At 42.8% G+C, this 23,286-nt stretch overlaps 2 protein-coding genes across 3 annotated transcripts in view; one reads left to right on the plus strand and one right to left on the minus strand.

Annotated features, from left to right (window-relative positions):
* DOCK1 (dedicator of cytokinesis 1) overlaps positions 1 to 23,286 on the plus strand; it is a 273,464-nt gene that overhangs the window by 95,360 nt on the left and 154,818 nt on the right. The window lies entirely within an intron of this gene.
* INSYN2A (inhibitory synaptic factor 2A) overlaps positions 1 to 23,286 on the minus strand; it is a 49,721-nt gene that overhangs the window by 4,020 nt on the left and 22,415 nt on the right. Inside the window, exon 3 of one of the 2 annotated variants that reach the window (XM_038141073.1) lies at positions 8,814 to 8,885. In XM_038141073.1, coding sequence (XP_037997001.1) covers positions 8,814 to 8,885 — 72 coding nt within the window. Of the gene's footprint in view, positions 1 to 8,813; positions 8,886 to 10,456; positions 21,524 to 23,286 lie in introns of those variants that run through there. The other variant, XM_038141074.1, reaches the window with a different exon arrangement.

The following is a 23,286-nucleotide window of genomic DNA, read 5'->3' on the forward strand; positions in this document are numbered from 1 at the left end:
GCACTGGCTGCTTTTATTGTTACCTAAATATGAAATTATCTCTCCTGAGCTTGAGTTCACTTTTAATTAGGACTAAATATGTTTTCTGAGGTATTTCTGCCATTTCTTGTTTCGAGTGAACTGCTGGAGAAGTGAGATCTGATTCCCCAGGTCTCATCCATAAAGAGATTATTTTAAACTTCAGTTTAAGCCGTGTCTGATTTAAGGAGAGCAGGGACACATGGCACAGAACACCTGCAGCCACTTCCAGGGAATTCTCCAACAGAATCGTTAAGGTTGGAAAAGACCTCCAAGATTTCCAGGGGCAAATTCGGGTGGACCTCACCTTGCACAGGTTTTGTACACTGAGCACAGAATGTCATCAAATACCATCTGCTGATTTAGGTGGCGTTTATTTTCCTCTTAGGAATCAAAGATGCTGAGAGAAGGATAAGGAGAATTTTGTGCCTTTTTTTTTTTAAGAGCTGGTAATTTTGACTGCAAGGACTCTGGTGCAGCCCCAGGAAGGGGTGCTGGAAAAGTGTAAGGTCTGTTTACATCTGGCTGTGCCTAATTTGGTGTTTGGTTTAAGTGTAAATTAATTTCTGGCAAAAGTTTTGGCATTTCAGTGATTTGGATAAACTTTTCAATAGCAGAGAAGAGAAATACATTAGGTAAGAATTCACATAGAGTATTTTACCATTGCTGTGTTTTTTATGAATAAAAAGCCATTCTAAATCAAAGATAATTTAAAATTTTTAGCTCAGTGCTGGAAGTGTAGAATGGTGAATTTTCAGGAGACAGCTGTATTGGTGCAGAAGCACATTCCAAGCCTACTGCTTAATATCCCTCCTTGTTAATGGAAAAACAACGTTGCCTTCACTGCTGACATGTTCTGTGTGCTGTGTGGCTGGCCAAAAATATTTGGTTAGAGAAGTTCAGCACGAATTTAGTGGTGAGATGTGGATATCAGCTCATTGGGAATGGCCCAGCACAGGAGTTCTGTCAGTGAGACAGAGAAAATCCTGGAATGAGGGAGGTGCTTCTCTAAGAGCTCCCTCATTTGAAGTGCAGCATTTAGCATGTGTTGTATCTGTTTTCTATTTTTTTTTTTTCTCAGTATCAAGTATTTTTGGGGAAAAAATAAAAAAGGCCTTTCAGCTCTGGCATTGCCAGAGTTCATTTTTACTCCTTTCAAACATTATTCTTGCAGGGAGGCTCTTAAGAGCTGCTGAAAATTGCTGTAAAAAAGAAGAAATTGTTATAAAACCCCCTTGCTGAAGAGAGTAATTTTTTATATAATCAATTTCTATTAAAGATAGACCTCAAGAGGAAAAAAAAGCATCTTAGTTCTGGTCCATCTGACAAGCCCCATATTATTGCTGCTGCAGCACAGATCAGCTTTCAGCTCTTCACATCCAAGGGAAACATTTTGCTTCTGAAGGGTATAAAGAGGCTGAAGGAAGAACATTTGTGTTATTTCAGCATTCAGAACTGTAAATTTTGCAGAATAATTGATTGCTGTCTATCAGCATCAATTTATCTACCATTGGAGGTGTTTTAATGGAATTGCTCCGTCAGGCAAATTTTTAATTGCAAACTTAGGCTTTAATTTATCCCTGTTTGTGCTGTAGAAATAAGACAAAAACCTGGTTTTTAAAAAAAATTTTTCACATATCTTTATATGTTATCTACAGCTGACTTTATTTTTATCTTTAATTTTATATCAGTCATATGAAATACTACTAATCATGGTCAATGACAGAGTCCCAGAAAGATGTGGGCTGGAAAGGACCTTCAGGATCATCCAATTCCAACCTTCCACTATCCCAGGTTGCTCCAAGTCCTGTCCAACCTTGCCTTGGCCACTTCCAGGGATTAAATTCAGCAAATAGTCTATATTTGTAGGACTTCTTGATAATTTTGTTATTGAGCTGTATTCCTGAGCTTGATTGTGTCACCTGTCACAGCTCTGCCAGTCCTGTTTTGCTCAGTGCTATTTCTGTCCCCTCAGCATCTCCAGGTGTCCTCTCTCCAAATGACCTTTTCCTGAAATATCCTCCTGCCATGTGTCTCTTTTCACTTTCAGACTTGCCTTTTGTCCCTTAAGCCTGCCCATAATAACTCCATTAATTTAATTATCCAGGACTCTCCTGTTCTCCTGGCATTGCACACAGAGATGGGAATTATTTGCTTCAGAAGCATTTTTTCTTTAATGATAGAATCATATTTTTCAATAGACTGACAATTCTGAACGAGCCCTACAGAAGCAAGAGATGAATTTTAAATGTTATTTAATAGCACAAACCTTGGCCTGACACACCTGGTCAGGACATCCTAAAGCTTCACTTCCCTCCGTGTTAAATATTGTTAAATTTGGAGCACTGGCTCAGAGTTTCCCCATCTTTAATGCCTATCCCAAATTCTTCCTCCAAACAGAGGGGCTGTTTTTATCAACAAGCAGTAAAATTCTATTTGTGATAAATATTTCTGTGCTTTCTCCTGAGAATCACTGTGGACTCACAAGGTTTGCAACCAAAATTTCCCATTTTGGGGCAGTTGCCTGTGCATCAGTGTTGTCTTTCCCAGTAAAATTGGGCCAAATTTCATCAACTAGCAGCCCTTGGATGATTTTATTTTGGCACTACCCTCACAGGGAAGGATTTTTCCCAATCTCCCATCCATCCCTGCCCTCTGGCAGTGGAAGCCATTCCCTGTGTCCTGTCCTTCCAGCCCTTGTCCCAAGTCTCTTTCCAGCTCTCCTGGAGCCCCTTTAAGGAACCCGAGGCGTTGATGAGATGGATTTTCTGGTTTTGGCTTTCTGTATTTGACAGTATATATTAATGAGTTTACTTTTGCATGCAGGCAGCAGAGAACTGTTCTAATTTAGCTGAGCTGTATGAGGGATTGAGAGCAGAGTTTGAGGAGTGAGAACCATTGGGATTAAACATATGGACTGTGGGAGGGTTTGGAGCAACAAGCTCTGAGATACGGATGGGTTTTCTCGTTTTCTAGCACAGTCACGGGTTGTTGTCATGGATCATTTTCAGGTTTTAGCTGCTCATGATCTGTTGGTTACTGGAGAATTGCTGAGTCAGAGAAATCTGGGTTCAGGATGGAGCTGCTGAGGGATTTCAGAGAATCATGGGATCCCAGAATGGTTTGGGTTGAAGGGACCTTAAAGCTCATCCCATTCCAACCCCTTTGTGCAGGGACACCTTCCCCTGTCCCAGGTGCTCCCAGCCCCAGTGTCCAGCCTGGCCTTGGGCACTGCCAGGGATCCAGGGGCAGCCCCAGCTGCTCTGGGCACCCTGTGCCAGGCCTGCCCACCCTCCCAGGGAACAATTCCTGCCCAAAATCCCGTCCATCCCTGTCCTCTGGCAGTGGGAGCCGTTCCCTGTGTCCTGTCCCTTCAGTCTCTCTCCATCTGTGTTGTAGCTCCTTGAGATACTGGCAGGGACACTGAGGTCACCCCAGAGCTTCTGTTCCAGGCTGAACAATCCCAATTCTCCCAACTTTTCCCCACAGCAGAGCTGCTCCATCCTCTCATCATCCTGGAGCTGCTCTGGGCTCATTCCAGCAGCTCCAGCTCCTTCCTCCACTTGTCCCTTGTCACCTCCAAGGCTGGAGCCTGCACAGGCTCTGGGTGGCTTTTTCCTCTTTCTGCCTCCAGGGAAATCCTTTTTCCTTCCCCTCCAGCTGACACCTGAATTTCCCTTCCTCCTGCTCACATCCCCCTGGCTCTCAGAGCAGCTGAACCATGGGGAGGTGGAGCAGGAATTACAGAATTCCACCTCGTGGCTCCCTTTAATTGGAGGGCACAGCATCAGTGCCTCACATCCTGGAAAAACGGGATCCAGAGGAGCTCTGATCACTTCAAAAGGAGCTTAATGCACTTCCCAGCAATCTCTGCTGAATTTCCCATTTCAGCCCAAAAATCTGCCCAGCCTGGATCCAAAGCACTGCCAGCATTCAGGAGCCTTTGAGATCCATTTTTCATTTTATAATCCAGCGATAAGAGGAGGAAATGTAAATTAATTAATGTGGGTAGGAAATAAAAAGGTGATGAAGATTGCTGTTCTCACCATTGAGCCACCTGATTTTCTTACACTGCTGCTATCCTAGGGATTGATGCCTTATGCTCACTTTTTATTGCCACATTTGTTAATTTGAATAATTAATATTTAAGGATCTAACCTTTAAAAGTGAATTTCTTCCGTGTGGGCTTTGTGCTGCCTGATTAACTTTTATCCCCATCTTTTAACCTGTTTGACCTCTTGTACTGAATTCCATTGTATAGATTCTAAATAATATATTTTCTGCTGGGTAGTGAGAGTCCATTTTAAATTAACATAAAGTAAAAACACAGCAGCATAAATCAACATTTTAAAGGAGTAAAAAGTAGCCAAATTAATGGTTGAGACAGCTTTGAGTGATTTTTTTTTTTCCCCCCACAGAACTACAATAGTGGAGTGTGGATTTGTTTTCCTTCCAAGTCAGAAATTGGGATTTCAGCTCCTAGAAGTTTCCTTCCAGCAGCTGAAATTTCCTTGTGCAAGCTGTTGGAAATTCCTGACCTTCCTGCCTGAAGGGAAGTCCAGCAGGAATCCCACAAGATGCTCCTTCCCAGAAATAATTACTGCTAAAAGCCTGAGAATAATACACCAAATATTCCAGAGAAGCCCATTTTCTCCTGCAGGTTCCTGCTCAAGGATTGACATCCACATGGGATGGGAAATTAAACAGGAGCAGGAAGGGCAGGTCCAGGAAAAGATAATTACAGGGTAAAACTGGTTGGGAAGCTTCCAGTCCACCTGGGTTTGGGGTTTTTCAGAATTGCTAGAGTTTCTGCATTTTAATGCAATTCCTTCTTAACAGCAGGATTTGACTGCACTGTAAAAAATTCATATTTACTGCCATATAGAGAATTTTATTTAAATACTTCAGTGTTGAAATTGACTTTATCCTGGCAGTACCCTCAATTAAACTTCTTTTCTGACTTTAAAAATGTCCCTGGGGCATCAACATCAGACAGAAATTTATGTTGTGTTTGTAGCAGATGATTTTGGACGTGTTCTGTGACCTCATGATTATTGAAACTGCTGGATAAAATGATAAAGTGGTTGGGTTTTTTTTTTAACAATTTAATCACGTTTTTTGGCTTCTGTTTTAAATTCTGCCTGAACATGAACATGGCTACAAAGAATATTTTTAACTGACAGTTTTAAGGCTGTGGCTGCTCTGGTGCAGTGAGAGAAGTTGAGTGATTCCTGGCTCTGGAGTTCCAAGTTCCTGACCATACTGCAGAAATAAGTAGAATTTGGAGGAAAATGGAATCTCCAAATGGGAATGTCTTTTTTTTTCCTCCTGATTTTCAAAGCAGCTTCAGGTTTTGCTAATTTGTGGTTTTGGTACTGTTTAATATTTGATAATTTTCCTAATTATTTTACAAAATGAGAAAATAATATAATTTTCCTTTTTTAAGTACTAGGAAATATTTATTCTTCTCAATATAAAGACAAAATAATATAAAATAGATTTTTAATGCTAACAAAAAATTTAAATTTAATATGCAAAATAATTATATTCCCAAAAGCCTCTTAGAATTTATTCCTGACAGCACTGGTATTTTGGATGCTAAAATCCCTTTAAAGCACAGCAGGGGTTTTGTTGCCTTCTCCACTGTCTCTGGTTTTTCTGCTCCATTATATCAATACTCCGAAATTCATCTTGAGGGGGAAGAATTTAATTCCATGAATTTCTACCTCCTCTCCTGTGTTCTACCTGACACTGCAGGATGCACTTAGGTAACTTTACCATTCCTTTAAGATGCTGCTTGAAAATAAAGATTTGAAACAGCTGTAAATATCTTTTTTTAGTGGTACCATGCTCAAAATTGAATCAAAATCCAAAAAACCCACACAGTCAATTAAAGGCAAAATGAAGGATTTCTCTTTAAATATTGATTTATCCCATAAGGGCATTATTTATATATTAATGCCCTTATGGGATAAATTACTTTTTTATATATAATTATTATATATATAATATTTATTTACTATTATAGTAACATAATATTTATTATCATAATTATATATATAATATATATGTTATACCTATATATATATAAATTAAGTATATATATTATATATTTCTATGGGATAAATTAATTTTTACTTGTTTATATGTATTTTAAGTGTCTCCTATGTTAATTGGGGAAAAGAGCTCAAGACTTTAGAACCTCCTGCTGACAGGTCCAGTGCCTTCCAAGAACTCAGGGATTTCTGGCACACTGAGCAGTTTTAATTTCTGTTCCTAAAAGCTCTTCTGCCCTAAAGAGAGCTCAGGTCACTCCCTGCAGCATTTCCATGCAAACCCTTGGCAGAGGAGCCTCTGGATTTAATCCCAGCCTGACTCAGGAGCTGCTGCCTTTTCCCAGAGGTGTTCAGAAGTTCCTCCAGGACATCCCAGGGCTGTTTTTGTCATTGAGTTCCTGGTTTATCCCTTCTGGCTTATCCTGTCTCCATAATCCCCTTTGCTCCTGCCTCCCCTGCTTTGCCGTGTCTCTGCTTTCTGCTTTCTTGCCTGCAGCAGGAATTCTCCTAAACTGGCACAAAGCTGAGCTGGTTCTTGCTCAGAAATCCCCTGCAAACAGGGCTTGAGGCAAATATCCAAATATCCAACTGGATTCCAGGTGGGGGTGGGCAGCAGGACCTCTCCAGAGGCATTCCAGGTGGGAATGGGCAGCAGGACCTGGCCAGAGGCATTCCAGGTGGGAATGGGCAGCAGGACCTGGCCAAGGCATTCCAGGTGGGAATGGGCAGCAGGACCTCTCCAGAGGCATTCCAGGTGGGGGTGGGCAGCAGGACCTCTCCAGAGGCATTCCAGGTGGGAATGGGCAGCAGGACCTGGCCAGAGGCATTCCAGGTGGGAATGGGCAGCAGGACCTGGCCAGAGGCATTCCAGGTGGGAATGGGCAGCAGGACCTGGCCAGAGGCATTCCAGATAGGAATGGGCAGCAGGACCTGCCCAGAGGCATTCCAGGTGGGAATGGGCAGCAGGACCTCTCCAGAGGCATTCCAGGTGGGAATGGGCAGCAGGACCTCTCCAGAGGCATTCCAGGTGGGAATGGGCAGCAGGACCTGCCCAGGGTCATTCCAGGTGGGAATGGGCAGCAGGACCTGCCCAGGGTCATTCCAGGTGGGAATGGGCAGCAGGACCTGCCAAAGGCATTCCAGATAGGAATGGGCAGCAGGACCTGGCCAAAGCATTCCAGGTGGGAATGGGCAGCAGGACCTGCCCAGAGGCATTCCAGGTGGGAATGGGCCAGCAGGACCTGGCCAGAGGCATTCCAGGTGGGAATGGGCAGCAGGACCTGCCCAGAGGCATTCCAGGTGGGAATGGGCAGCAGGACCTCTCCAGAGGCATTCCAGGTGGGAATGGGCAGCAGGACCTGCCCTCTCTCAGCAGGAAAACTCTCCCAACTTGCTTTTCTGGAGTTGATTCCCATTGAATGCAAGAATGGGAGCTGGGAGTTTCCTCAACTTGAAATCCACTGAGTAGAAATGAAGATTTGCCAAAGTTTTTAATTGAGTTTTTTCCTAGCTGTGAAACAAGGAGAAATCCCTGGTGGAGTTGTGCTGTGCTGTTACCTCCAGGCTGCTCTGGGGCAGGGATTGCCCAGGAAAAGGGAGGCACAGGAGGCTTTGGGTGTTTCTGTGCTTCTGAACTTGGCTGTACAGGAGGAACAAAGACATTTATTGGTTCCTGCCCCGGCACAGAACCCTGCTGTGGTTGGTTGTAAGGTGGAGCTGGAGGTTTCCAGCCTTTTTTCTTTTATTTCTGTGCAGTGAAGAGAAAATTCATAAATAAATAGCTCCTGCTCTTCTGCCTAAAGCTGGCTGAGCAGAGAATTAAGGAGTGAGGAGGGAAATCCTACACTGGTGCCTTGATTGGAGTTTTGTCTCCACTGGAATTGGCATCTTTGTGCAGTTTCATTTGTGCTGCACTGCCTGATCTGCTGAAACCCTGAGCCACGTTTGTTTTCCCCTCTCCTGCAAACAGTCAGGTGGATCTTTTGGGACTCCAGAGGAGGAGGACAATCAAGCTGTCAGGGTGAAACATTGTCAGCCTCATGATGGTTTCACCTCGTGCCCAGTGCCTGTTATTCCTTCACTGGATGTGCCAAAAAAACCCAAACAAACTGGGTAGGAATGTCAGTTTATAAAATCAGAAAACTAAATGGTTTGGGTTGGGATGGATTTTAAAGCTCATCTCATTCCAACCCCTGGGCAGGGACACTTCCACTATCCCAGGGTGCTCCAGCCTGGCCTTGGGCACTGCCAGGGATCCAGGGGCAGCCACAGCTGCTCTGGGAATTCCATCGCAGCTCCTCCCCACCCTCCCAGGGAAGGACTCCTTCCCAAAATCCCATCTCTCCCTGATTTTACTCTAAAACTGTCGATGGGATCTGTATCTGGTTCTCTTTGCTTTACAAACCCTCTCTCCAAATGACTTCCCAAATCCAGTTGTTATTGCCGTAAAAATAAATCTAAAGTAGGTACAGAAGTGTATAAAAGTCAAAAGGTCTGAAATACCTCCAGCAATTTCAAAACAAAGCTCACACCTTGGGACACCTCCTGTCCCACAGCTCTGTGCCCACAATCATCTCTTTGTGATTTACACTTCCACAAGTGCTCAATTTTATGACTTCAGTGGAGTTCAATTTCTGTTTTGTTGATTGGAACATCAAGGCCAATCTCTGAGCCTGCATTAGTGACTGAATCTTTGCTTTCCCCCAGGGAAAAATGGGAATATTGGTATTTGGAACCCACCTGTAGATAATACATGCACTGTTCCTGCATGTGTCACAATTGGCCGTGTCCTGGCCGGTCCGATAGGAAAGCCTGCAAAGACAAGAACGTGGCATCAGTAAAAAAGTTATTTATTTTAACAATTTTTTGCCTTCTGTGACCATTTTCATAAGAATCAGAATTTCAGAATAATTTTTTAACCTTGATTATTGAATATAAAAATCCAGACATCAGGAAAATAGCATCAAAAATGGCATATTCAGCTTAAATTAAGAAATGACTTCTTTGGGGTGGATTAATATTTTCTCCACTTTCACCCTACCCAAACTCTGAGCATTAAGCAGTAAATCAAAACATATAATCCATTCTATCAGGAGGAGTATACAGACTATAATAATGCAAAATAAGATCTGTTTAGGAATTTTGTGCCTCTCGGTGAGGTCTGAAGATTTGTTGTAGGGATGTTTGTGTGTTAAAAGGAAGAAAATGCTTTTGAAATGACATTTCCTGTGCTCCCTTAGCCTGCAGCTGTGCTTTGTCACACTCTGGTTTGAAGTCTCTTGCAGCAGTGACTTCTCATTTACCTGTGCTTGTCTCTGCCTTGGTCACTTTTAATTAAAAAGGGGTTTTTAAGGTATGCTGGGACTTTCTAATACGTAAAAAATTCGTTAAAATAAATATATTTCATTAAAATAGAACAGTTGCCTGTGAACATGAATGTTCTGGCATGCAGATGAGTTTAAAATGAAAATTGTTAATTCAGTATTTGTGCATTGGTACTTAGATTTTTCGTTGTAAAATCACTAATTTAGACTCTTTTGAAGTTAATTTCAGTTTGTTGCATACAAACAAGTGCTGGCAAGGTTTCCTCAAAGTTGTTTTTAGAAGAAGTGGGGAAATAATTCCAGGGAACTTGGGACAAATAGATCCAGTCAAGGAATGAGGTTCTGCCTCAAGCCCGGGCAGTTCAGCTGATTGACCTCCAATTATCCAGGGCTGCTTTGCTTAACCAGGGGCATCTCTGCCCCTTCCCTGCCCTTGCAGGGACAGAGCTCCTCTGCTGCCCTGACAATCAGCAAAAATGAAAAATCTAGCATTTGAAAATAAAAAAAAAGGCTTAATTTTTACCTGGCAAAATATCCAGCCTATGTAATACCAAGTGTTAATGGGAAATTGTGCACCAACTGTTTGATGTGCCTGTCCCCAGGATGGAAAATCAGCATTTCTGAGGTGCTGCAGGCTGTTTGTGTAGCTCAGGAAATGATCAGCTGGGCCTGTGGCACTTTTCTTTGTGATTTTAAGGAGTAGCAGTGGCTGGGGTGGTGGCACAGCCACAGGCTCTGGGGCTGTGGGTGCAGCTCCTGGCACTGTGGTGGCACCAACAGAAGTTCACGAGAGGGTGAATCCAGTTCCTTTAAGACTTTTTTTTCCTTGTAAAAGCAAAATGCAATGTGGAGTTCTTGCTGTTCTAGGTGGTGGTTGTTATTGGCCTCAAAACTGCTTTTTAATCAGAGGAACATGCTCAGATTACCAACATTGCTGATTTGTAACCTCCCACAAAAAAACTACATCACAGAACCATGGAATGGTTTGGGTGGGAAGGGATTTTAAATCCCCCCCAGTGGCTCTGCTGTGGCAGGGACACTTCCACTGTCCCAGGCTGCTCCAGCCTGGCCTTGGACCCTGCCTGGGATCCAGGGGCAGCCCCAGCTGCTCTGGGAATTCCATCCCAGCTCCTCCCCACCTCACAAGGAACAATTCTTTCCCAATATCCCATCTAACCCTGTTGTCATTTTCCCAATGTGGAAAATAAAGTTCGAGATAAATTTAGGGTAGGAGGTAATGTAAAAGTGGATTTTTATTGAAGGCTTTCAGGGACAGTTATGGAAAGACGTCTGCAAAAGTCTACCCTCCCAGTGGTGAGTACATTTGCATAAGTTTTAGGAAATCAGCATAATTGGTGAGATTACTAATTAGGAGGACAAGTGGTGGTGCAGTTTTCTCTAGGTGAAGTCCCTTTTCTGGAGTCTGGCACTAAGCTGTACTTTGTCCATGAAATGTGTCTCGAAGAGTTGTTCTCAGCCTTGGTAGTCAGGGAGAACCAACCTAGGACAGGGGTCTTGTGTTTCTCAGGGCTTGGAGCTCTGGAATTTGGGCTGGTTTTTGTCTAGGGAACAGTCATGCAAAGTTATTTGGTACATTAGACATTAATATCATATGTTACAGAGCTCCAAAGATATGTGCAGAGAATACAGAGGACATAGAAAACCAAAATGGCATCAAACCCACCCTCCTTGAGATGTGCAGAGGAGTTCACATGAAGCAAAATGTCCATTTGGTGTGCTCTTCCTTATGGGAAAAGCCCCCTCCTGGTTTATATTTGCTCTTTTCCTCTCTAAGAGAAGCAATTCCTGATTTTCATTTCCCCTCTTCAGATCTTTCAGAAGCTGACATTCAAATTGTCCCTACTATGAACCTGAGACTTGTAAAATGATTTTTTTTTTTCCCCAAGCTATCGATCAGCTCCTAAAAGCTCTAACTAAAGATACAACATTTAAAGTCTAGAGATGAGTTGGGGAAGGCCTTTATTTACTGAGGACATAAAGAAGAGTCAATAGCTGCCTTCAGAGGGATGTGGCTCTGCTCTTTATAGGTAAAGCCATAAACACCCTGTGCTGGTGCCAGCTTGGTTTGGTTTTTTTTTTGTTTAAAGTTGTTTTCCAGTTGGGACTTTTTCATTCATCTTTGTAGCCCTGCAAACAGCTGGAACTGGATGATCTCTAAGGTTTTCCCATCCCAAACCATTCTATGATTTGATGGTCTTTAAATGCATAATAATTCTAGATTTCCACTTAAAAGCATGTTTGCTGGTGTAAGGCTGACTCGTTAAGCTGATGAAAATGAATACTTACATCCTTGGATGTAATTATTTAAAAATGAGATGATTTTTGGATCATGAGTTTGAAATCCTGATCTCTCAACTGCCACATTTAACTCTGCTTGGTTTTAGCATCTTTGCAATTCTCAGTCTTCACTGGTTATAGTGATAGATTTGTTTTCTACTTGGATTTAATTCTTGTTCAAGTTTTCTTAAAGCAGTTTTTCCTTACTGAGTATTTTTAGCTTTTCAGAGATGATTTTTGCATATTTTCTATTATTTCCTTCTTTGAGTGATCCTGTTAGAATTCCCTGAAAGCCCCAAGAACCCTCCATGGTGTCCCAGTGTTTGGTTTCCATCTGGCAGTTTCAGAGCTCTTTAGCCAGGACTGAATTATGTGAGTGTTAGAACAGTGTAAATTCAATTATTTCTATAAAAATTAAACTCCTCATGAAAGAATTTTGTTGTTGATACCTCAGGGCTTTAGACTTTCACTTTCTTGTTTTCACATAATTATCTACACAAACACTTGCATGGAATTTGTCTCCTTCACGCCAGCAAGGATTTCACTACAGGCACAGCATTGCCATGCAGATTTTAGTGAGGTTGATTTTCAGTGCAGACTTCCCGAAAAACAGAGTTTCCATCAGTTTTGGACTCCTAGGAATGATTTGAGAGCAGAGTCTGGATACCAGGAGAAGGAGAGCAGAGTTCTGGGTGATGATGCTTTCCTTGTGCCATGCAGTGTTTGAGTAAGCTGCTTTCTTTCTTTCCTCCTAAAAATAATTTGGAAAGCATTCCCATGTAGGAGAGAGACCAAAAACTTTGTCTGTCGTTAGTAAACCAGTTGTTATTTTTGGTAAAAATAAATTCTTTCAAATGTCAAGTCTTTCACAAGGCAAGGTTTCCTACAGAAAATCTGTCGCCTTTTTAGAGAAATGGAAGTTGGGTTTGGCCTGGTAGGGATCCCAGAAGTTATTCCTGCAGTTTCAGCCTGATTTGGATGTGATTGTTCTGATGTCCACTGAGGAGGAGCATGGCTCCAGAGCTTCATCCTTTGACCTTCAATCCTGTATTTTCTGTTTCCATCTGGATGTGCAGAGCTTGGGCAGGTCATGGAATCCCCGAATCCCAGACTGGTTTGGGTTGGAAGGGACCTTAAATCCCACAAAATTCCATGGGCAGGGACACCTCCCACTACCCCAGGGTCCTCCAAGCCCTGTCCAACCTGGCCTCAAAGGTTCTGGAGCAAGGATGGATGTAGGTGAGTTCAGTTTCTCTGTCTGCATCTCCCCTGGGGAAGGAGATCTCATCTCCAGTTTTTCACACATTTTTCTGTATTACTTTCAGGAGACTTTCATTTTCTGTCAGGTTAATATTAATTTATTTAATTTTTTTGGCATTCTGGGTACAACCTGAGCTTAACCTCAATTAACACTCCTAAGTATTAAAATATCATAATGAAGAACAACCATTTTGCTGACATGGGCTGGCAGGAACTAAGAATAGGCTGCAATTTTCAGAGCAGCCTAAGGGGATTACACTCTCTAAATCCCTGTGAAACACACAATTTGTGCACCTGCTGGAGGCTTTTTTTAAAAAATACCAACTTTAACATCAAAATCTTTGCATTTGAATATTTTTTTTTTGCTTGTATAAATTAGAGAGACCCCATTGAGCTGGGAGAGGGAAGCTTAGATCTGTGTATGCTGATTTATTTTTTAATGGGCATCTATTAAAAACAAAGAAAAAACTCCTAAAAATGACTTGGAAGGATTGATCTGTTAGATCTGGAGTCCCCTAATGGCAGGATTTCCCAGAAGTGGCTGTGATGGGTACCGAGCAGGATGCTCCTGATGTTCCTCACACTTTTGATGGATTATCACCAGCAAGGAGGATGAACAGACTTCAAGAATTTTTTTTTTGGTTGATGTTTGTTATTTAAATATAGTGAAACAAATGATCTTAGGCAGGCAGTGGGCCTTTGAAGTGTGTTTGATGTGACAGTTCTGGCCTTGCTCAGAGGAGTGCAGGCCCTGCTTCTCCTCAAGTCTTTGTATTAATTGGAGTTGTTTTATTATTTCCTAGAGCTGCTGAGACAACTCATTACACAGCTGGTTAAACCCTACTGATCCCAGAATCCCAGAGTGGTTGGGCTTGAGAAAGATCTTAAAACCCACCCAGTTCCACCCCCTGCCATGGGAACACCTTCCATAGACCAGGCTGCTCCAAGCCCCATCCAACCTGGCCTAACGTTGTCCATCTTTACAGAAAAATACTTTAAAAACCAACAGTTGGGTGGAGAACTTCTCAAAATCTTTGTTTCCCACTTTAAAGTACTGCAGAACTGATAATTCCAGTAACTGTGCTTCAAGAGAAAATTGGCATTATTACTACAAACATAATCTGCCTTTTGGCAAAATAAAATGACTCCGCTTTGTCACGAGAGCTTTAGTTGTCTTTATGACTTGAGTAAGTCATTTTTCAGCCATGTAAAATGCAGAAAAATCTCTTGTATATCTTCTGCATCTTATTTTAGGTTAAAATAAATCCTGCTTAGCCCTAGAGGTTTATTCTGCCCTAGGAAAGCTTTACCACTTTAGTTCAATGGGAAACTCATACAAATGTATTTGTATATCAGCAAAATCAGGTTTTTAGTGGATGAAAATCTCTAGTTCCTTTAAGAGCTTCAGATTCTGCTCCCAAACCAGGTCTGGGCAGGTCTAAACCACCTTGGGCCAGCCTTTGACTCCTGCAAGGGTGTTTTGAAAAATGACTTTCAAAGTAGAAAAATTGTTTTAACCTTTTTGCTGTTGTTTTTTCCTGAAGTTGATAATTGCCAATTAGCAGTTTGCATTTAGAGAGGGTAAAAATCAGGATGGGTGTTGTGCTTTGAGGAATTACCTTGAGGCTCTTCTGGATGCAAACATGGATTTTGCTCCGTGTGTTTCGGGGTCTGGTGTGCTTGGGTTATTTTTGGTTTCCCTCCTAACTACTTTTTCTATTTTCCCTAGTTTTGTTGTGTCTGTTTTTCCTGTTTCCCTTTGTTTTGTTTTCCCTCTTGGAGATCACATGGGTCTAAGTGATCCCAGCTTTGTGTTGCTGGGTGGTTAATCCTTTCCTAACTAAGGATTAACTAAACCTTAACAAAAACCGTTTTCCTCTCTCCAAAGCTCCTCTGATTCCATCCCCTGCCCTGGACAGGGACAGCTTCCACAATCCCAGGCTGTCCAAAGCCCATCCACCCTGACACTCCCACACTGAACACTCTTCTCTCTCTTATTTCAAGGTTGATATGACTGATCTGGCATCTGAAAAAAAATCCTTTGCCATGTACAGAAAGTCAGTGGGGAGATTTTTCAGGCTCTTTCCGAGACAGTGGTTTGTCTTTTGCTGCATCCTGACAGTTGGAAGCAGATGACTAATTTGCTTTTTGAGGTATTTGCACTGTGGGCGTACGGCACGACTCCCACGACAGCAATTCAAGTGCTTTCACCCTGTAAATACATTTTGTATTATACTCAGGTTAGTCAGGGAGTGTTGTTTTTTTTTTTTTTTAATAACTATATATTTTAATAGGACTGTTGAGTTTTTTATAAAAAAACGCAGCGAGGACGAAGAAAATTGAAATGCATTTCAAGTGAAATCACAAAATCTTACAGGAATTAGGTGTGTACAAGGTCAAGCATCTCTCCTGAATATTTGTGCCTTTGTTGTCTCATCAGAAAAATCAGGAGGCTGATCAGGATGTCAGCTGGTGGTGTTGATAACCATCGAGGGGATTTGCTCTGGTGGAACAGCAGCTGCCTTGCTGGTGGGTGATTCTTAGGCCAGGCACTTCCAGCAGGTTATCTGGGAGCACATTCCAGTAGTGAGGCTGAGATGAGCTCTGTCCCTTCCCCCTTCAGCCCAAATCTCTCCCCATTGTGGTTGCCCCCCATGAGGGAGGATTCAGGACTGGATTTGGGGATTTTACCTGGATTTGGGGTCATTGCCTGGAGCCTCCTGAGCCAGCAGCTCATCATCAGATCTGCTGCACCCACCCATCCTTTCCTGCAGCTTTCAGTGTTCCTCTTCCCACTTCCCACTGCTCTTACACACCCAAATCCATGGGGTTTTATATTTAATTTTGTGTGGCACTTTTGGGAGCAGCTGGGGTGATGTGTTAGGTGGTGGAAATCCTTGTGCCCTCACAGCTCCTGCTGCTCCCACCCTGAGCTGAGGAGTTCCTACTACTGAAACACAACACCTGGCATTCTGCTTGGCTTGGACTTCTGAACTGAGGCTGCTCCCAGGAATTGTTTCTATAAAGGAGGGAAGATGGGAGAAAATCAAAATCTGTGGTATTATTTCATCATTTTGCTGTGATTAAGATTTCAGTGCAAGCTCAAATACTCTTTGTGCATTCTATCTCTAAGCCTACACTGGCTTCAAATAATAACTGCATCAGCCAGGCTTGTTTAAAATTCCAAACGTTGTGCAGTAGCATAGAATTAAAACAGGGAGGAGACTTGCTGGCCACTGACCCTGGTGTTTGTGTGGAGCCAGTGCTTGGTGTTCCAGGAAGGCCTGGATGTGGCACTGGGCTGTGGACAAGGTGGGGATCAGGCACAGGCTGGATTTGATGGTCCTGGAGGTCATTTCCCACATCAATGATTCCGGGATTCTGTACTTGCAAGAAGGATAGGAAAATGTATGGAGATAAAAACCAGCAGGAAGGATCATGGAAGTGCTGAACTCTGCCTGTTGCAGCCTGAGCAGGTCCCAGTACTTTGTGTTTTCTCATTTCCTTGGATAATGGGAATTTGAGGAGAATCCACAGACCAGGAGTGTGGCAGTTGTTTGAGTTTTGTCCACAGTTCCAGGTCCATCCGTGGAATTTCTTTGGAGCTTGTGTGGATGGCAATAAAGTAAACAAATCTCTTATTTACCAAAGAAATGACCTAACTGACTCCAGGTTCGAACATTCCAGAGGGTAAACTTCATCTAAATGCCAAAATACCTCTGCTGACCTCCTGAGGAGTTACTGGACCACACACACTTTTAAACTGAAAAAAGATTGATGGACATGGGATAGGAAGTTGTTCCCTGGGATGGGAAGGAATAGTTCCCTGGGAGGCCCTGCCCAGAGAAGATGTGGCTGCCTCTGGATCCCTGGAATTGTCCAAGGCCAGGCTGGACAGGGCTTGGAGCAGCCTGGGATAGTGGGAGGGACGTATCCCTGCCCTTGACAGGGGGTGGAATTGGGATGGTCTTGAAGGTCCTTTCCAACCCAAACCATTCTGGGATTTTCTGACACTGGAATTGAGGGAAAAAATCCCAGTGTTCCCCATAGAGTTGTGTCTGTCCTCTTCTGGTCGGTTCATGCAGTGAGAAATGGGGTAGAGATCATCCCCCATCATCATCCTATTAGGAAAAGAGGTCCAAACGCAGAATGTTTGGAGGGATTTCCAGTCTCCCTTGGAATGGCAATTTTCCTTCTTGATGACCTCTGTGACGTGCAAAAACCATCACAAAAAGCTGAGAATTTGCCCGGCTTCATGGAAGTGTTTTACTAACTACTGTTTAACGTGGCAAAAACGGTTCCATGGCAGGGAATTGCTCATCCACCTTCAAAATTCCTCTGTTTGGCAAAGCTCGCAGCAAAAGCTGTAAGAGCTGTGGGACACTGTGGACACCTCAGTTTTGTTCAGGTGTGAGTGAGAGCAGTTCCACCAGAGACCCGGCAGTGACAGAGGTGGGGTCAGGGAGGATGGACACATCCATGTCTGGGGACTCTCACTTCAGTTTTCCTCAGGCCACAGATTCCAGGATGTGTGGGTTGGGAGGCACCTTGAAGATCATCCCCAGGTCCCTGACTCCAGCCCAGGTCTCCATCATCTCCCAGTTCTCCACCTTCACTTTCCTAAATGTGCTACACAGGAGCTTTTTTAAGCCTGTCCCAAATCTGGAACCTGGGGTAGCTGGAGCCTCTGTAGTTTAAAAACAAAGCATCCCTGTCTTCAGACAAGTCTTTTTGCTCTTTTTTTTGCCATTTTTCCTCAGTCAGGATAAGAGATAATTGTACCTTTGTGCAAGCACGGGGCTCAGAAGGAGGTGTCAATTAGAAATCAGTTGTTTCATCTCCTGGTAAAGGAACAGCAGTGAGAATTTTAACACTCTAAAGCTCATTTTGGTCCCATTTTTACAGGCTCATGGCCCTGCATTCTGATACTGCCAGCAGCCAAACTGCAGTTATTAAAGGATTATTCTAATTGTGCAAACTTCATAATTCCTTACCTTCAATCATCCTCTTTTTTTTTTTAAAAAAAAAAAAACTAATTTAGCAGGGAAACTTTCCTTGCAGGTGTATGATTTGGGCAGCTTGGTGACATTGGGAAGCTTCTGATCTATGGCAATTCCTATGGATATATTTAGCAAAACCATGGTTTGCTTACACTGTTTTTTTAGTCTTTCATTAATAGACTCCATCATTTTTTTCCAGATTTGAATTGTGGGGATTTGCTTTTATTGGCCTTTGTGTCCCTGCAGCCAATCTGCTGGAGAAGTCCTGAACCTTAATTTCACTTTGAAGCTGCTGATCCTGGGCTGGAACAGGGAGGTGTGGTGGGGAATGACATTTCTTCTTGGTTTTAAAGTCCAGTGAATAGCAACCAGATAGGAATCAAATTATTTTTCTCAGTAGTTCAAATACATTTCCATTAAATTCTGCCCATACAGTATATGCAGATAAAAAGCTGGACTATATTAGCAAAATAAGTTCTATTTTCTGAGATTCAGAACATTCCTAGTGGCATTTTTTTGGGGGAGAAAACACAGCATTAATACCAAATAACTTTGCTAAAAAGATTATTCCTTTTTTTTAATGTTTATTCCACATTCTGGTTGTTGTTAAGTGCTCACTTTTCCCTTTTTTTGCCCTCCTTTCCTTGCTGAAAGTCTCCCACCACTGTATTCCTCACAAAGGATTGATGGAAAGTGGCTCTGACACCAGGATTATTGAAGAGCTCTCTATCTTCAATGTTATAGTGCCCAGCAACTCTGAATTATTACACATTAATGTTCCAGGGTGTCTGGGAACTGTGAGACTTTGCCCTTTTTATCCACTCTGCCAATCTGATCTGAAACTTGGATTATCAGCCCCAGAATCAATGTGTCCAACTCTAATGAAGAGTCCTATCAAAAATATCAATCTCATCCTGGTTTGAAGGCCTGTGAAATGCTGTGCTCTGAGATACTCCTGGTACCTGCCGTTGGAGATCCAGCTCCAGATGGGTTTTAGGGAGCTAATTCAGGAAAAAAATGGAATGTGAGGTTAAAAAAATAAAATTTGAGGTTGAAAAAATTGGAGTTTGAGGTTGAAAAAATTGGAGTTTGAGGTTAAACCTTGGGTGATGCTGGATTATTACCTTCAGTGATAATGGATATTTCAGTGGTCAGTCTTATATCATCAGCTTTCATTGGTTGGTTGGTTTGGGATTTTTTTACCTAAGAGAATTTTAGATAAGAGAGGTCAAGGGGATCCCATGGACTGGCAGCAGGTACTGGAATATCCTCCATGGGGTTTTGGGACATAATGGAATGCTTCCAGTGTGAGGTGTCAGTGTGGCCTGCTCTGCTCCAGCTGTGCTTGGGGGAGCACGAAAGGGCTGGTTCAGAGCTTGGAAAACCAAATTTCTTATGTTGAGGGCAGGTAAATGAACTGTTGGTGACTTTGTGCTGCTCCTGCCTTGGGTTGAGTGAGCAGCACTCAACCAGCACTGGCCCAAGGATCACAAGGTCCACAAAGCTCAGATTTGTGCAAAATTACTCCTTTATCTGGGCTAAGGAAGGTGCATCCAACTGGATTCCCTGGCTCTGCCTCAGGATTGTTACAGATTCCGAGGTGTTTGGGAATGATCTGTAAATGATGCAAAAATAAAAAAAATAAAAAAATACCCTAAAATACCCCAAAATACAGCAGCTCCAGAGAGAGAAAAGAGGGAAGAATTGAGGAGGTGGTTTCAGGGATGATGAAATGAGTGTGACCATTTCAGAGGTGATGCCAGGCAGAATGGATGGATGTAAAAAGGTCACAGCAGGAAATAAAAGCACTCATCACAGTCCTCTTCCCGAGATGTTCTTAGTGTCCCAAAACCTGGAGTCACTCAGAATATGACACAATTTGTGCATCCCAGATGCAATTTGCTCTGTTCTTTCTGCTTTTCATGTATTTATTTCTAGTGAGCTGTCTTTTGTAGTTAAGCTTATCTGTTGTTTCCCTCCATTTCCAGGTTTTCTCTTTAGAAATGATCCTGTTAAACCTTCCCTTTGCCAGGGCTGTAATTGAAAAAAAGCAAAACAAAGCCACTGAGGGGGGAAATCCCAAAGCAAGCCCTGTGCTGGCATTCCTGCAGCGGGTACATCACTCCCAAAGGCTGTGCTTTCAGAGGCTCTGCTCTTGTGAACTCTTTTAACCTTCCTTTTCTCCAGTATGAAATGAGGACCTCCAGTTTTGGAAGGTGAGGGGATGGAGGTTGTTCCTGCCTTGATCTGCTCTGTCTCCTTGGTCTGCTCTGAAGAGCTGGGCTGGGAGCAGAGCAAACAACCCAGGCAATAATTGCTTTGGCTCCCTGACTTGGATTTGCCATCTCTGCTGAGCAGGAGGATCAGTTTGGGTGACCTTGAGGACCAGAGCTGGCAGTGCTGCTCAGGCAGCACTCGGTGAGGATGCTCCCTGCTCTCTTCTTCCCTTGGGTGCAAACCTCCATCCAGACACACAATATGGGCTTATTTTCTGCTCAGAAATGAGAACGTGAGGCGCAAAATTCCCTTAGTCATTGAAAAACGTGCAATGACATTTAAATTCCATCCATGACAACGTCTTCGAAGGAGTTTGTTGAGAGCTCTTTAAATTCCTGAACCACTGCTGACTAATAGAGGAATGTAAATTAGCTCTGAAACAGGTTCATTTAACTCTTGTCTAGAGTGTAGCATTTGGCCTGGCAGAGTCAAAATACTGTGACTTGTTTTTGTGTGGCAAATTGAGCCCTTTGTTTATTAAAATTGCTGATTTGTTGTATAATGAGGAGGGCCCAGATTACTGTTCCTTCCACGGGAAGGATTTAAAGGGCAGGTCACTGCTGTTCTCCAGCAGCAAAGTAATTCTGATTACGTACTCATCTTCTGCTCTGTATTTCACAGATCTTTGTTAGCCAGGTTTTAGAATGATTAACTTCCATTGTGCTTGCAGTCCTGTCAGCCTTAGTGATGCTCCACGCATTTGGCTTCCTAAATTCTCCCTCCGAACACAGATAAGTATGTCTGTAAAGTGAGATCGCTGATGATTTATCAGAGCAAAACTGGAGCATAAAGCTGGGTTTGTGTTGCAAAGCTGCACCCTGCATCATGTAATATTCAATGTTTTTTTAACTCTGAGCCGGGACTCTTAATTGAAGCTGCAGCTCTGCACTTCCTTCATGCATGACTTAAGGCATCCAGCAATGTTTGCTGGGAGTAATTTGCTTTTTTTTTGTAGAAGGTTCCACACAGAGAGGTAGACCAGCCATTTTGCCAAGGATTTAGTAAATAATGCAGCACATAACACAGAATTTTAATCATGTCCTTTGAAACTGGGAGAGGGATCACAGTTTTTGTGTTTCCCCTCCTGCTTTAGTGGCTTTCCCTTTCCCTTGAAGCAGAGTTGAGTGCTGGCTGTTGTTGCTAATTGCAGATGATGGAGCACTGACATTTTCAAAAGCACACACAGATGATAGGCACCCAAAGGATGAGACTGCTGCCTTCAGAGATGCTGCTACAGTTCTGCTGGCATCGACTCATTTAGTGATGAATCGCAGTAATAGCAGTTCAGGACCTACAGCATATTAGTGAAAATGAATCCACTGAGCACCAGTCCCATGGCACTGCAACAGCACTTAAAGAACACGGATTTCCTTAAAGGCAGAAAAATCTGATTAAGAAATTTAGTTGGGGCTTTGTATTTTGCTTTTGGTGGGGTTTTTTTTCCCCTTCATTTTTTTTCCTTTCCCAGCAGTGTGTTATTTCTATTTGTTTCTCATAGTGTGTTATTCTGAGGAATTTAATGCACATCAGAAAAGCAGGTGAGTTCCATAAGTACAAAACACCTCTTGCTGTTCTAGCAGATGGAAGATGCTACAATAAACAGCAGAACTGCTTTAATTTCTTCATCTAAACTGACCTAAAACCTGGTTATAACAGGAAAAAAGCTCAGCATGCTGGCACTGAGGAGATACAGAACAGTTTACACAGGGTCTGTGGCAAAGATGGTGTAGGATGAATGCAGCAATTGGCAAGAATTATTCTAATAAAAGGACGGGGCAGCCTATTATTGCAGGAGTTGTGTAATTTGAGGGAGCTGGGGATAAAGACAGGCTTTGTGTTAATGACGTGGTGGTGTTTGCAGGAGAACAGAGTGTTCTCCCAGCTCTGGAAAGAGGCATCACTGCGGAAGGTCCCGAGCACAAAACTGTGCAGTCTCCTTCCAAATCATCCAACAGCCACAAAACCAGAGGGCTCTGGAGTGCAGGGATTTGAAAATGTGCAAGTGTGCATCTCTCTTCTCCTTCCCTCCCCATCCTGACACCCTGCGTGCCCACCAGGGAGGGAGCAGGTCTGGGACATGTCTGGGGCACGTGCAGGAGCAGCTGGAAGTGGCTCCAAGGGTAAAGCAGTGCTAATAAATAGGCTCTTCTTGGTCAGATGGAGTCTTGTGAACTCCAGTTCACGAGTCTAAGAGGCTGTGAAGATATTCTAAACTGGGATTTATGGATAATTTCACCATTTTAGGGCTAATACAGCTTTGTAAGGCTGACAGCTGCAGAGGAATTATCTGAAGACAGTCCTGGTTAGTTTGGCCAAGATCTGTTTTGTGCCAAGGGCAGGGATCCACTCCTGACGTTGGCTGCATTAACAGCTCTGCTCTGTCAGAGCAATAAAAAGTCCGTGTTTGTTGCACCTGTGCCTGTACTGTCTTTGGGAAGGGGTAAAATCTGGATGTGTAATTGTGTGCAGGAAGCAGAGTGTTTATAGCAGGTGGCTCTGGGGGTGATGTGGGTGTTTGTGCTCTCAAGGTGCTCGACGAGCAGGTGATGAGTTGTGATGATGATGATGATGAAATAGTTTTCTGTGTTTTGTGATTTGAAAAGCAGCTTGGCACTTTTTGCCAAAGCTCCTGCAGTTTCTCTAAGTTAAGAAAATCAGAGGAGCTCTTTTTTTGAATAATAATTTTAACAAAATGGAATTATAGAACTGTTTTGGTTGGAAAAGTTCTTTAAGACCATTGAAACCTGTGTGGCTTTCAGGTAGGCCAAGAAACATCCCAGTGTGATTATCTAGGACTTCATAAGGTCCTTGATATTGATAATTGATAAGGATATAAATAATAATATAACCAGCTGTAAAATGAACTAAAAACACCATGGCCGTGTTGACAGCAGGATCCAACTAAGATGACTTTTTAATGCCAAACATGTTGAGTTTAAGGATGCACATGATTTCTACATTCCTAAAGAAATTTAAATTAAAGATGTACCTTTCTGACTCAAACAAAAGCAGGTGCTGCTTCAAGTAGAATGAGCTGCTGGTTTTTTAAATTTT

The sequence above is a fragment of the Motacilla alba genome, chromosome 6 (genome assembly GCF_015832195.1).
Source record: "Motacilla alba alba isolate MOTALB_02 chromosome 6, Motacilla_alba_V1.0_pri, whole genome shotgun sequence".
NCBI lineage: Eukaryota > Metazoa > Chordata > Aves > Passeriformes > Motacillidae > Motacilla > Motacilla alba.